The following is a 15,569-nucleotide window of genomic DNA, read 5'->3' as shown; positions in this document are numbered from 1 at the left end:
TAATTATATGAGTTGTGCAAATCTCTTAGTGGCTTTGCTCCCTGAGAATCTGACTGAAACCAGCGGCTGCATTTCAGGGTCCACGCTAGCACAGCAAACTATTCCAGGAAACAGAACAACAATGCAACTTAATCTTCCAGCAGATCAGGAAGCTCCCCCACTCCCACCCAGGACAGTGGCACCCAAATGATCCTTCAACATTAGTGACAAAGAACCTTCTTCAACACAAACTGATCGTCCTAGCTGCAGTTTGAATGGACTTTATGCTCCAGTTACAGAAGAAATGAAGTCTGAGTCAAATAGATCTAGTAAGTAAGATAGTCTAATTACAGATATTAAATCTATCAAATTTCAAGTTCTCGTTTAAAGCTTTTTGTATTTACAACATGCAAACAAAACAAACTATTGATAGAACAATCTGAATTGAGCTATCAATGGAGAAAACATCTAAACTAATGGAAAACAATCTGTAAAACAACAGAACAATCTATAATGGATTAGAAAGAATATACTAGGATATTTAAGGAGGATCATGGATTAAGATTGAATTTACCTTTAGATACAATAAAAGATGCAAATTCGTATCCAAATAAATATATATTTATATTTTGTAACATCTTAAAGCGTTAACCTTCAGCGGCATCTGTGGAGCAATTCCACTTAATCTTGGAGGATTTCTCTAGCACTAGAAAAAGCTAAAGGATGGCTTTTAAAGTGAAGTAGTCAGATAAAGACTTGATAGTAGTGTACCAGGTAGGATACTCTATTTGCCTAACACATTGCTGGAAAGCTATACACCTCTACCCCGATATAACGTGACCCAATATAATACGGGTTCTCATACAACGCGGTAAAGCAGCACTCCGGCGGATCAGCGCATCAGCTCCCAGCCGTGGCGCTCCGCTTCTCGCCGATGTGTTGGGGAAAGGACGCCCCCCCATACTCACCTGCGGCGGGAAGCGGAGCGCCACGGTTGGGAGCTGGCGGAGTGTTGCGGGCTGGGGTTGGGCTGCTCCGCTTCCACCACTGCTGGTGAGTGCGGGACCTTTCCCCAACACACACACACACACACACCCCAGCGACGGCTGGGGCAAGGAAAGCGGAGCGGGCTGGGGCTGCAGCGCTCTGCTTCCCGCTGCAGGTGAGTACGGGGGGCGTCCTTTCCCCAACCTCCCCGCACTCACTGGCAGCGGCGGTCAGGGGACAAGGAGCAGGGAGGCCAAAGCAAGTTCGCTATAACGCGGTCTCACTTATAGTGCGGTAAGATTTTTTGGCTCTGGAGGACCACGTTATATCAGGGTAGAACTGTATATTTTTTGTAAGTTCTTTTTAGGGCCTGGCTCTCTCTGAACTACAAAAAATAGTTTATTCTGAAAATGACAGCATGTTGTGCTACATGTATACTCCATTACCGCATTACAGATCAGATCTGCTCAGGCTGTAAATCAAAACAAGACTTTTTTTTAAAATATTTTATTGGCAAAAAAACCACTTCTGCTAAATTACAGTTCATCAGGATTTCCCTTTGTATCTTCTAAAGATTTAAATGAGACAAAACAAGACTTTTCCAACTTGCTCTTCAGTGTCTGAAAATCCTTATTTGGTCCTCTTTATTTCTTTCATATGAACAGTAACCCCAAGCAAAATAATTCTGAAAGCAGATGGTAATGACATATTGCAGACTCAAGATGCAGTTCTCATCTCTCTCTCTCTCTCTCTCTCTCTCTTTCACCAGATTCAGATTCGAATGTGAAATGTACTATTTACCAAAAAAAAAAAAAAAAAAAATCAGTTATGTGTGGCTTTTCATCTGTAGATCTAAAAACACTTCACTAAGGCTGAATAAACTAACAGCTGAAAGCCAAATGCTAGGACTGTGTTGCAACTTGATGATTGTTTCATAGACACATTTTTTGGTACCTGGTATTTTTGTGTAACTGAAACACTTCATAGGATAAGACAGAAGTCAGAAACTGAGTCTGGAGAGAAAAGTATAATTGAGTGTATGCTAAATAGTAGTATTTATGAACGGTAATTCAATGTAGTGTGTGACAGAGATCCAGTCATCCTTAACTTGGGCACACTTTATTTTATTTTCTGGTTTGGGGAGAAGAATTTAAAATGCTGAAGTTTGAAGAATCTTATGATATAATTAAAATTTATTTAATTTTAAAAGACTGTTTCCATTGCAGTGTTGCCAACTCTTCCAAATCTATCATGAGTCTCTCAGTATTTTGTAAATCCCATCTCCTGGAGTCATGAGATTATGTGAGAATCTCCTCTCTCTCTCTCTCTTATATTTATTTATATATATATATATATATAAAATTTTCAAGCAAGTTTCTAGTACTCCTGGGTGTGGAGAAAAGTTGTAAAACATGGTCTGCGGTTCAATAAACAAAAGACAAATAAAAACCCAAAGCATTTTTTAATCTTGTTAATTTGGGGAGATGGGGGTTGACTCATGTTTTTTGAATTGTTAAGTTTGGGAATAGTGGCACTGACTGTCAGACAGGGAAGTTTTTAATTTGCAAGTGCTTGTAAACCATGTGCTTGTAAAGGGCCTCTGATAGAAAGTAAGGAGGATTTCCCTATGTATAACAAGGCAGCTGTTACCTGAGGAAATCAGGAGCTCGTACTATCATGTGCTGAAAATCTTCCACAGAGAGTCTGCCATCATTGTCTTGATCAGCTTCATCAATCACCTTATCACATACAAGACAAACCTCCTCTGGGGTAAGTTCATTTCGGGTCAGTTTGTTAACAGTTTTCTCCAAGTCTGATTTGCATATGTAATCATCATTGTTAAAATCTGTCAAAGGAAACAGAATTAATAAATTCAAAATTACAAGAGCTGTCCTCTACATGTCTCTCAGCCAGCCCCACAGTGAAAAGCTGTGTGTGTGACTCATTACCAAATCCCAATACCTCTGAATAATGGGACTCCCAAATAGAATTTTAGAATTGTACACTCGCAATTTTTAATTTGCATTTATAAAATTACTTAAAAGGCACTGTAATGGGGCACCTGCCCCGCACCGGCCCTGAGAGGGTTAAAACCAGCCTAGGGAGGCTGAGGGGCAGGCAGCCAAAGAGTGGCTGCAGGGGAAACAGTCCTATTAGGGTGATTGCTGTAGATAATTAGGACGGTGGCTGGACCAGCCAATCAGGGCTCAGCCGGCCCATATAAAAGGAAGCTACAGACCAGAGCCAGTAAGTCTGCTGCAGGGGACTCCTGATGGGCAGTCAGGATTTACAGCCCCCCGCCACTGAAGGAGCGGCCTGGCTGTGGACTGCCAAGCCACTGTGAGGAGTGGCTGGGCTCTTGTTGGAGAGAAGAAGGGGGGGGGGGGGAAACAGATGGTGACACAGCCAGAGGACTATGCCACGAAGCAGACGGTGAGAGAAAGAAGCCGTAATGGGCCTGCAGGGAGAGGCAAGGGTGGGACCCACCACCAACCGAGGGTGCACCTGCTGGGACAGAGCTAATTCCCAAAACACCCAGCAGGAGGTGCCAGTGTGTGAGTGACCCTGTGACAGACACCCATCCACAAACTCTGCATACTCAATCATATAGATCCTAAATAGCTTCACCAGTACAGAGTTTACCATGCTGCCAGGCCCAGAGTCAGAAGGGGCCCCAGTCAGCCTGATCCCCTGGCCGGCTGAGCCAGTCAGGAAAGCTGCCTCCACCCTTGCCCTGCCTCTTCCCACCCCTGCTCTGCCCCAGGCCTGGCCCCCCCCCTCCACCCCTTCCCCCCCTCAAGCTCCCTCCCCTGAGCTACATGTCCCTGGGGACTGCAGCAGGGGTTGGGCCCACCCTGCACTCACTGGGCGGTGGGAAGTGGAGCGCCCCTGCTCCACTCCACTGGCTCCTAACCACGCCGCTGGTGAGTGCTGGGGGGATGGTCCCCCCCCCTTCCCCCCGAGCCCGGGGAGCAGAGTGTAGCAGGCTGGGGCCGGGTCACTCCACTTCCCACCGCTCCGTGAGTGTGGGGTCGGGCCCACCCTGCAATCACGGGGCAGCAGGAAGTGGAGCGACCTGGCCCCGATCCGCTCTGACAGCTCGTGCTTGGGGGGGGGGGGTGTTCTTCCCTGCCCCCCAAGCCTGGGGAGGAGATGGAGCGGTGGGGAAGGGGCATAGGATGGGGAAGAGAAAAGGAAGTGGGGGCTGGGGGAATGAGGTAGTGGGGATGAAGGGGGTGGGGAGAAGAAGGGGCAGTGGGGAAGGGGCATGGGATGGGGAAGAGAAGGGGATGGGGGAAGTGGGGACCCAGCATGCAGCATCCCCTTGGCAGAAGCTGAGGCTCCCCTGTTAAGCAGGCCCATTGAACCCTCACCCTGACAAGCCCCACCTCCCCTACATCTGTACCACCCTGATGAGCCCCCCCCGACACCCTCCCCACTGAGCCCCCAGCCAAATGAGCCCCACCTCCCCTGCACCTAGACACTCCCATCCCCGCTGAGCCCCAAACACCTTCACCTGGACCCCTGCAGAATCCCATTGCTCCTGCACCTGGAACTCCACAATGAGCTTCTGTGCATCCAGCTCTCCCACTAAGCCACCTGCACCCAGATTGCCCCACAGAGAACTCTCTTACCCCCACCTGGATCCCCCCACACCAAGTCCCTCTGCACTTGGATCCTGCTTCTGGGCTGAGCCTGCTCACCCCACACCTGGTGCGCCTGACACAGGGGGGCAGGGCCCCAGGGTGTTTCTGGGGCAGGCCTGGCCCTTGCACTGTGTCAGGGTTGGGTGCAGCCTCACTGCCGCGTCCCTGTCCTGGGGTGGGGGGGAGGCTTCAGGGTAATCTCCCACCTCCACGCAACCAGTGGCCTGTGCTCCCCACTGCCATGTTGGAGCCTCCACATTTATTTGACATAAAATTTGCAGAATTTTAAAATATTGTGCACAGATTTTTTAATTTTTTGGTGCAGAATCCCCGCAGGACTATGGGGTGCTGTGATGGTGGGACTGTGAGGAAGGTGGTGGGCAGTGGGGAGGTCTATGGGCAGGGGACGCTGGGTGAGCGGTGTGGTGTGCAGGGTGCTGCAAGTTGTGGTGAGAGGCCAGCGGGGGAGGTCTCTGGGAGGGGTGGGGGCTGGGCATAGAGATCTGTGGTGGAGGTCTCTGAGCGAGGGGGCGCTGGGCATAAGAGTGGGGCATTGGGCAGGGGGCCGGTGTGGTGCGGGCCCGCCCTGAAGGGGAAGGGGCATGCTGGCAGCACAGGGCTGGGCAGGCCAGTGTGCATTTGGCAGCCGCAGGTTTGTAAACAGTGCCCTCCTGCTGGGCTGCGCAGAGTGGGACTGCTCCCGCCACGCTGTGCCTCATTGCTCCTAGCCCTCCCTTCACTCTGAAGACTGACCATCCTGCCCCCCTGCACCTTGCCCCATGGAGGCCCAGAAATATATCTGGGGCCGGGCCCACAAAAAGTTAATCCGTCCCTGAGCTTCACCCCCTAACAAAATCCCCCCATAATCAGAATAGCAAACTAATATTAATGAACTAAATGAATAATAAAGCACAGTTAAAGGAACTGTTTGATTTCCTTCCCGCCGCCCCCATGCTGAGTCACTTCCACTTAAGAGTGCAAAAACAGAACTTGCTGTTCTGTTTGTATTGCATAATAGATTGATCGTCTTTTGTTGAAATTGAAAGAAAATTCAACTGAAAACAATATTACAAGAAAGACTAAACTACTCCTGTTCTTAAAATTGCCCTATGAGAAAAACTGATATAAGGCAAGGCTTTTCAAAGAACCCCATTGGAGTTGGGGCAGGCAGAACTTTTCCAATCAGCCTAATAGTTTTTTCTTAAATGCTGCTTGCTCTAATCATGAGGATTGGAGATGAAATAACTGCTTTGGATGAAGCACCAGGAATTCTCCAGCAGATGTCAGACTCTGATCAGTTGCACCCTCCAATCCCAGTAAAACCAGATCAGAGCCACTCAAGTGCTTAATTAAAGAAAATTTTAAAAGGGGAAGGAGAGATACCAGAAGAATCTAACAAGAAAGGATTAAATGGCAAGACAAAACTAATTAAAAATGTGTATGTGCCAGAGGATGTAGGACCTGCCAACTTGTTTTATGGTAAGAAAAATTTAAAAGTCACAACCTAGCTATCTGCATCCAGCAGAGATGGAAACTCAGTATATGCAGCAGGAGAATGGGAGCCAGCTACTATAGAAAGGAACCATGGAACAGATCAAAAGTTGATCATCATATTTAATCTAAAGAGAGAAATCCCTGGGGGTTTTGACATACCAGCATTGGAGACATTCTTGGTGGATGGGAACTCCCAGAGGTAAGTAGGAAACGAGTCATGTCTTCCACTCTCCTCCATAGCTCCCCACCCCCTCAATGGGATTTCTGGTCAAAGACACCACTGTTAAATGTTATTGAAATCTTACATGGATGGGTTAAAGTACTCTACCATGCGAGATGCATGGATGGCCAGGAAGTGCATATCTGAACGTGCCAATTAAGCCAGTCAGGGACCCAGAAGTCCTGGACATAGCAAAGTAGTTGGTACTGGATAGCAAGTACTGATGTCAGGTTGACCAGAGTAGTCAAAGGACAGAATTGTTTTCATAATATGTAGGTTTCTCTGAAACTAAGCTAAAAAGGCCATATCTAGTTTAGCTTATGAGAAGTGTAAATCTTGATATGTTAAGCAAACTGCTTCTTTTAATTCCATTTCCTCTGTTTTTAAATCAATCTTGATTTTGGTCATGATTATTCGTCACGAACGATTACTGGTGATCACTCATGATTACTGGGTAATGTCACACAGTCCATAGAGAAAAGAAAACCTTGTAATTGCTAAGGTGAGGTGCTGCTGATTGAAGAATTTATAGAACCTACATGTCCTTCTCAGGCTTGGGCTACAGTTTACCAGTATAACTCTTTCAATTAGGGGTGTGTTTTTTGTTTCCAGACACTCTTATACCGTTAAATAGTAAAAGCCTTAGGTTATGTGTACGTTGTCCCGCAGTTCAGCCTATGGGGATGTGCACAACCATGCACACCAAAGTCCTGCACTGTAACTCCCCTGTGTGGACATTGTGGGCGCAAACAATAAGTTTCCTAGTAGCCCTGTTTGAAGAGGATTATGTTAATGTGAACTAGGAACATTTTAGTTCATGCCTGCAGCAGCCACACAGGGGAATTACAGCACAGAACTTCGATGCATATTGCTGTTCACACGCCTGTAGTCCAAACTGTGAGGTAGTATACACAAGCAACTAATATGGACAGACTTATACTGGTATAAAGCTGACTTATACCATTATGACTGTTCCCCTTCTTTTACGGGAACAAGTTATGCTGCTATAAGCACTTTTATATTGCTATAACTCTATCTCTGGAGAGACCAGGGGTTGGGGGAGGGAATACATTTTAACTACACTAGTATAGGTTTCCAAAAGGGCCTATATGGGATAAGAACGATGTGTATTCAAACAAATTCTTTAAATGGAGGTTGTGCATTACCACCATGGTCAGTTCTCAAAGTTTCAGGCCTCAGCAAATTCTTTAGGTTCTGTTATGAACCCTCCAATAAGAATATAAGAATGGCCGTACTGGGTCAGACCAAAGGTCCATCTAGCCCAGTATCCTGTCTACTGACAGTGGCCAATGCCAGGTGTCCCAGGGAGAGTGAACCTAACAGGTAATGATCAAGTGATCTCTCTTCTGCCATCTATCTCCACCCTCTGACAAACAGAGTCTAGGGACACCATTCCTTACCCATCCTGGCTAACAGCTATTAATGGACTTAGCCTCCATGAATTTATCCAGTTCTCTTTTAAACGCTGTTATAGTCCTAGCCTTCACAACCTCCTCAGGTAAGGAGTTCCACAAGTTGACTGTGCGCTGTGTGAAGAAGAACTTCGTTTTGTTTGTTTTAAATCTGCTGCCTATTAATTTCATTTGGTGACCCCTAGTTCTTGTATTATTGGAATAAGTAAATAAGGAAAAGTTATCTACTTTCTCCACATCACTCATGATTTTATATACCTCTATCATATCCCCCCTTATCTCCTCTTTTCCAAGCTGAAAAGTCCTAGCCTCTTTAATCTCTCCTCATATGGGACCTGTTCCAAACCTCTAATCATTTTAGTTGCCCTTCTCTGAACCTTTTCTAGTGCCAGTATATCTTTTTTGAGATGAGGAGACCACATCTGTACGCAGTATTCAAGATGTGGGCGTACCATCGATTTATATAAGGGCAATAATATATTCTTCGTCTTATTCTCTATCCTCTTTAATGATTCCTAACATCCTGTTTGCTTTTTTGACCGCCTCTGCAGACTGCGTGGACATCTTCAGAGAACTATCCACGATGACTCCAAGATCTTTTTCCTGATTTGTTGTAGCTAAATTAGCCCCCCATCATATTGTATGTATAGTTGGGGTTATTTTTTCCAATGTGCATTACTTAACATTTATCCACATTAAATTTCATTTGCCATTTTGTTGCCCAATCACTTAGTTTTGTGAGATCTTTTTGAAGTTCTTCACAGTCTGCTTTGGTCTTAACTATCTTAACCTCTCGAGGTCCCTTCCAGTCCTAGAATCTATGAATCTTGAGCAGTTTAGTATCATCTGCAAACTTTGCCACATCACTTTTTACCCTTTTCTCCAGATCATTATGAATAAGTTGAATAGGATTGGTCCTAGGACTGACCCTTGGGGAACACCACTAGTTACCCCTCTCCATTCTGAGAATTTACCATTAATTCCTACCCTTTGTTCCCTGTCTTTTAACCAGTTCTCAATCCATGAAAGGATTCTCTTTTATCCCATGACAACTTAATTTACATAAGAGCCTTTGGTGAGGGACCTTGTCAAAGGCTTTCTGGAAATCTAAGTACACTATTTCCACTGGATCCCCCTTGTCCACATGTTTGTTGACCCCTTCAAAGAACTCTAATAGATTAGTAAGACACGATTTCCCTTTACAGAAACCATGTTGACTTTTGCCCAACAATTTATGTTCTTCTATGTGTTTCGACTAATTTGCCCGGTACTGACGTTAGATTTACCGGTCTGTAATTGCCGGGATCACCTCTAGAGCCCTTTTTAAATATTGGTGTTACATTCGCTATCTTCCAGTCATTGGGTACAGAAGCCAATTTAAAGGACAGGTTACAAACCCTAGTTAATAGTTCCGCAATTTCACATTTGAGTTCTTTCAGAACTCTTGGGTGAATGCCATCTGATCCCGGTGACTTGTTAATGTTAAGTTTATCAATAACTGAGGCAGCTCGACAGACGTTTGAGGCTTGGTCTACACTAGGAACGTATGTCAGTATAACTATGTCACTCAGCCATATGGAAAATCCACATCCCTGAACGACAGAGTTGTACCAACACCCACTCACCCTCCTGCTGTAGACAGCATTGCATCGATGGGAAGGCTTCTCCTGCTGACATAGCTACCGCCTCTTGGGGAGGTAGAGTACTTACACCAACATGAGACGCTCATCCATTGGTGCAGGTAGCGTCTTCACTGAAGTTTTCACTCTTCACAGAGTTGTACATGTAGACCTGCCCTAAGAGAGATGACCCCCTTGGCTGTGATGATGAGGGCCATCTAAGTACCAAAGTACATACACAGACCCAACTGAGATGGCAGTTTGCAGTGCACATCTTAAGTGCTCTTGCATCAAGGAACCTTGAGTCAAATACAGCACCAGGATTACCTCCAAACTTTACTATCTATGCCTGTTTCACTCACCATAAATTTTAAAGGCATAATAAGCTTTGAGGTCTCTGGGAGCCATTTCACTCAGGACTGAAAACATGTCCAAAAAGTCATCTAAAGTCATGTTGCCCTCTCCATCCTCTGAGAAAACTTCTGCTATCCGTTGACGGAATGGATTGTCCTGTGGAACAGGGATGCAGGATAAAATGGGTCAGTCTTTACTATCATTTATGTCAAGGCATTTGACGGACTCAGTAGTAGCCCAGCTCTAGTTTTGCCCCCTCTTTATTTTAACCCAGGTGTGGCAGACAAACACCCCCTTGCTCTGCTACTCTTTTATGTACTGAGGCTGACTCAGAGACCAGCTTCAGCCTTCTCTACTCTACATGGTGCTTCAAAATGTTTTCAAAGAAAACTACTGGAAGCTTCCAGAAGGATGTTGGAATTAGAGAGCTATTCGCCAGGGAGCCAGGATTCAGATCTCTTTCAGCCTCCTGGTAATTAGTACAGGATGAATTATTTAGCAAAAGAAGAGGAAAGTGAAATGTGGCTCCCCATCTAGCATCTGTGTTCCTTGGACTGTACCTTCAGCTCTGCCATGCTGCCAATGAGTTCATAGGGAAGCTTCACATCTGGTTTATCTATGTAGCTGAGTGGGACCAGCTGTGGGGCCAGGTCTCGGTATCTGTAAAACAGTCTGGAAAGGGAAGGAAAGGCTCATTTAGGGCTCAGTATACTCATGGCTCTAATAACAATGTTTGTCTTTTCAATATTGCTCTTTATACTTCACATCATTTAGCAGGGTGGTTACATTTAAATGTCACGTAGTATGCTTGATGAAGGGAGAAACAGTGTGTGAAATATACTTCTTATATTATATATTAACCAGAAAAGTTATTTTCAGTGTTACATAAAAAAGAAGGGCATGAAAAGGTCTGTTCAAGAACTAGGCAGCTGTACTATGGGAAACAGAATGACAGAAGCAGTTTTCTAACGTTATTTAGTAATTTACTACTGCCTCAGTTATGCTTCCATCTCACTTCTGCTAGTCTGACATCGCTCGATCAGCAGCCATTTTTTACATGATTGTATTACTGAGAGGAACAGCCTTCAAAGTTCTCAATGCTCTAAGACTAATCCAGCTAAAATTCCACACTGGAGAAAATAAAATAACATAAAACAGTATTTATAACTATCTGGATTATTACTACTAAGCCAGCAGCCTACAATTGTCCACCCCTCATCCCCCCACCCCCCAATATCCATCACAGGCACCTTAGTGCTTTGCTGACACTCACTGTAGACTTTCATCTTGAGAGACCAGAGCGTGCTCCCTCACACTCTCATGCACCTTCCATGGCCTGCCTATCTTAATCCCCAACCCCTAATCTTTCTAGCCTGCTAGTCCTTTTTACTCCACCCCCTTGCCTCCTCCCTGATTATTTATTATTTGTATTACCATAGCAGCTAGGAGCCTCAGTCATGGACCAGGATACAATTGTGATAGGTGCTGTACAAACAGCACAAAAAGACACTCTGCCTCAAACAGTTTACAGTCTAAGTTGGCTGCCACCTGTCATGCAGCTGGCTCATGAATGTTTTAGAGGCTGATCAAGAAATTGGCCAGAATGGCAGGAATCACATTGCTCATCTAAGAACTGAAAATTGTCAGATGTTGCAGCTAACTACCCTGCCAGCGGTTTAGGATTCCAGACACTGATCTGCAAACATATTTGCAACACATTGAAATTTCTGCCGTTTCTTCAGGAATCCCATGCAATGTGGTATGAGGACACTTAGCTCAGCAAACTAGGAACATGGTCTCTTTGTGTCTCTTATTAAACTAATTCAGCTGCCAGCCTTAGTAAATGATAGAATGGCCATTCACATACAGCAAATCCTGATCTTCCTACCCTATAGAGTTGGTGTGACCTCCAGTGCACCAGATGCAGTTCAGCTGACTGGGGAAGGCAGGCCAGGAGGCTGGAATCCCCTCAGAGGATACACAGCCCCTTCAGACTAGGAGCCTCCTTCTGGTGGGGTGCCAGCTGGGGGAGCAGGAGGTGGCTCTGCTACTGCACTGTCCTTCCTGAAGAGAGAGAATCTAACTAGGATAGAAACTACAGTACTGCAATCTTTAGATGGCTGTAACAGCTGCAGAATGGCTCTCCTGCTGCTCTGAAGCCTCTAGGAAAGGATTCCTCCAGCCCCATCCCTATACAATTCCCCTGGTCAAGTCCCTGTGCTTGAAATGGGGTTTGCCCCCCTATTGCAGCAATATAACAGGCTCAGTGCCTTGTCAGATTGAAAAGATTTCTATTTTCATGAGTCATAGAAGGGCAAATTAAGCCAAACCCTGTCTCAGTTCAACTCTATCTGACTAAACCTAGGAACAAAACTGGGTCAGATCTCTGGGCTCTAGTCTGCTTTCACTCTGCTTTTCTCAGATGAATTCTAAGGGAAAGGGAAGCTTGTAGGTGTTCTGCACAGTTTTTTCCCCTGTGCCTGCAGTGGCACCTCAATCTGTGTTTTAGTTTCTTGAGCAGTCCTTGTTCTCCGCAGGTCCTTGTTCCCTGGATAGAGAAAGTTAATAAAGGCAAGAGATGGCCAAGTTCTTTTTACTAAAAACAAAAGAAAAAATAACAAAACAACCCCCCCCCCCACCCACACACACACACTTTTTGTCTTTTAAGTCCTTCTCAAGGTATTAGTCACCAGTAGCCTTTTCCATGTACCTCTGCTTCCCAGCTAGCCACCCAGGCATTAGTACCCCTGCTTGAAGGCTGCCTTACTTGGCAAGTGTATCTCCAGTTTATGGCCAAAAGAGCTGCCTCATATCCACATGCATAATCCATACTGGGATGTATGTGAGCAAATGCTGCTCATGGCTCTGTGCGACCATGAATTCTGAGTGAAGCTCTTCTTCGTGATCCCCTCCTAGTGAACAAGGTGATGCAGAGGAGAGAGGGAAGAGCTGCTGGGTTAGAAAAGAGCTGTAAAGCACTGCACCGCATTTTATAAACTAATTCTACAGACAGTCTTCTCAGTAATATTTCATTCCAGCTCTCATTGAAGTCAAGGCCTCTTATTGTGGTTTTAAATATGGATTTAGGTGCCTAAATGAAGGCACACAACTTTAAGCATTTTGGATGTAATAATGACTCATAGATTTTTAAGGTGCAAATAAGCGATCTTCAAAAGATCTCAGGAGAATTAAGAATGGGGTGCAATAATGGAAATATTTTATGCCTACCTTGCCTTTGAAATGAGCAGACCTTTTCCCCCTGCAAAAACAAACAAGCAAACCCACAGGTGCTAGGAATAGAGAACACCTCCAGGACCATCTAGTCCACCCAGTGGTAGGAGTGTCCTCTACCCTAATCTCTTAGGCTTCCTTAGATACCTGCTAAAATTTCCCTTCCTTTTTTCTCAGCTTTAAGGTTTAAAAAAATGGGCTTGTTGTACCCTTCAAATGTGGGACTTCATCTTGCCTTTTGTTGCCCACCCAAACCTCCCACTGATTTTGTTAGGACTCAGAGCTAAGAAAGGGAGAAGATCTATAAAATGACCTCAAAAAGTGTTCATTTTTCTCAGTGCTATTTACTTCTATTCTTGCACTAGACTGAGGAGACCATTCACAGTTGTCACCAATTAAAATGGTATCAAACAATGGGACAGAATTTTCTAAAGGGTTTCCTATCAATAATAAATGCCTTATTTATGATATAATTATGGCCTTGGCCTCTATTCAATACACAAAGACACAAACAGCTTAGGTTTAATTTATTACAGATGTTCACTTCATTTGCATTTTGTGCTGCACAGCACTCATAAACAGAGACCAGGGTGGGCAGCAATAGGAGATCACAGTCTGCTGTAGAAGGGCACTCTACTTTCCAAAGGAATTGGCACACTAATGTTGTGCAGTGACAACCTAAGAAAGGGGCAGGTGCTGGAAGTGTTTCTGCTGATTAATTTGCTGCATGGTAAATGAGAACCAAAAGCTGATTTCCCCATGCAAACGGTTGTCCACCACATCAGCAGAATACACTACTATTGTGTGCCAGCACCTGCAAAAGTACACTGTGGTACCACTAGGAGAGGAGACCAGGTTCAGGTTGCCAATTAGGACTCTTGATCTCTCAGCCAATGAGGCATATAATGTATTACAAAAATCACTAAGCCCTTCCTCCTCACCCCCTTGTGCCCAGGTGACTAAAGATCAAATGAATTGGCCAATATGTACCACTTACTGGGAAGAGGTCCTAAAATTTCTGGAAATGAGCGATTCAGGCTAACCCAGGCCTTGTGCTCCAATGAGGCACCAGGCTTCAAAATATCACCACAGCTTTTCACATAGAAAGTCCCAGTGGGTGACATCATGTTGTCTCAGCAAAAGCTTTTAGGCTACATGATTACTGTGGAATCATTTTTGTGAAATAATTTAATCCCTAATCTTGTTTCATGGGACTTGGGGCTTGCAAAAAAGTCTCAGGAAAATATCATAAATGCAGCTGTAAAAAGTGACAGAAAACAATAGATGCTCTGGAGACAGCACTATATTGTCAGGACAAAATTAAAAGCTTTCACTTTAGCTTTTGCTCTGTTTTAATAGACAAAATGAGCCAACAAAAGTCATGGAAAAGAGCATGTTACAGGGTCAAAGCAGAATGATTTCAAAGCTAGAACAATCCTGCGTTTGTAAAGAGATGAAACAGAGGCTCTAATTACATTTTTATAAATCTAAGAAATTATAGTTACCATTAAAAAAACTAAATTTGCATGGCACTAAAATATTTCTTAGGTTACACTATAAAGACAATAGAACTACTGGGAAAATATTTAATCAAATAGATGGCATATGCCAAGGGTAGCAATATTCTGTGTATCACTTGTTATAAAACAAGATAGTTGGGCATGGGGCCCTCTGGCAGAGTATTTAGTGAAATACTTAAATGTAACTTGTTATACTGTTTTGGGTGGAAGTGGCTGGCATGTTAATTGAATTATAGATTTTTGTCTTAACTAAAGACATTGAACATGATTTTTCTGCATGTGTGTATACACTCTGCTGTTATCTATCACAATGACGCCGTATTAAATCCTACTTAAAACGTATTAAAAAGATTACTAAGATCACTAGATGAGTGGCCTGACTTTATTATAATCTCCTTATAGTTTTACAGACAAAAAATATAGACGCACCTCAGAATTTCTTTCCTTGTAAAGAATGTGCAGTCCTGTAAAATATGGAAAAATATAAAATGTGGTGGTGAATTTTTTTTTTTTGTTTTTAAACACACACTGGCCCAAACTCTTTCCTGTTGTAAACATACTGCCTTCACTGGATTTACATTAATGATGAAGCTGGCCCAAGCTTTATAAACTTTCTGTTTACAATTATAGAGTAATGTTTGACAGTTTCTTCTCACATAAAAAAAGGTAAAGGGGTATTAAACAGCCATAAACCATTTACTCTAAAGACTTCGGACACCATTTGATAGTCCTGTTTAGTGCCATATAACTAAGTGCTGGAGACTGCTTTAAAACAACCTGCCATTATCCTGCATTGTGTCTAATTTGTCTTTTGTTTGTTCTTACCTGATATGCATCCAGCTGCTCTGGAGTGAAAATGGTTTGTTTATTGCCCATTTCTGTTTCTGAATCCTGATTCTTGTCCCATTGCTCTTTCCCCTTAAGTTACCTTTACAGGAAGGCTGAATATTGAGATATGAAAAGCTGCAACAATGAGGTTCAGACAGAGAGGAGGATCAGGTAACCACCTTCCCTGCTTCATGGATTTCAGAATCATAATAGGAGCATTTCATCAAATCTTTAGTCTGAATACATAAGACTCATAT

At 44.0% G+C, this 15,569-nt stretch overlaps 1 protein-coding gene across 2 annotated transcripts; it reads right to left on the bottom strand.

Moving 5' to 3' along the window:
• Positions 1–1,737: 1,737 nt before the first annotated feature.
• On the bottom strand, positions 1,738–15,360 carry CIB3 (calcium and integrin binding family member 3). 2 transcript variants are annotated; one of them, XM_065422418.1, is made up of 6 exons: positions 15,310–15,360; positions 14,914–14,948; positions 10,294–10,405; positions 9,742–9,889; positions 2,617–2,812; positions 1,738–1,759 (listed from the first exon to the last, which is right to left on the bottom strand). In XM_065422418.1, exons 1-6 carry the CDS (start codon positions 15,358–15,360, stop codon positions 1,738–1,740), a joined length of 564 nt encoding a protein of 187 aa, XP_065278490.1. The 2 variants fall into 2 exon arrangements, with proteins under 2 accessions (XP_065278490.1, XP_065278491.1); XM_065422419.1 differs by lacking the exons at positions 10,294–10,405; positions 14,914–14,948.
• Between the last annotated feature and the right edge of the window lie 209 nt (positions 15,361–15,569).

Source organism: Emys orbicularis, chromosome 24, assembly GCF_028017835.1.
Source record: "Emys orbicularis isolate rEmyOrb1 chromosome 24, rEmyOrb1.hap1, whole genome shotgun sequence".
Classification (NCBI taxonomy): domain Eukaryota; kingdom Metazoa; phylum Chordata; order Testudines; family Emydidae; genus Emys; species Emys orbicularis.
The sequence above is the reverse complement of the archived record's forward strand: the minus strand, read 5'-3'. Positions and strand labels throughout refer to the sequence as shown.

Excerpts from the sequence above, each read along its gene's own strand:
- CIB3 (XM_065422418.1), bottom strand. The coding sequence starts at position 15,360 with ATGGGCAATAAACAAACCATTTTCACTCCAGAGCAGCTGGATGCATAT. Across the intron at positions 14,949-15,309 it reads AGCAGCTGGATGCATATCAG|GACTGCACATTCTTTACAAG; the intron begins GTAAGAACAAAC and ends CATATTTTACAG. Across the intron at positions 10,406-14,913 it reads ACAAGGAAAGAAATTCTGAG|ACTGTTTTACAGATACCGAG; the intron begins GTGCGTCTATAT and ends TTCCCTTTCCAG.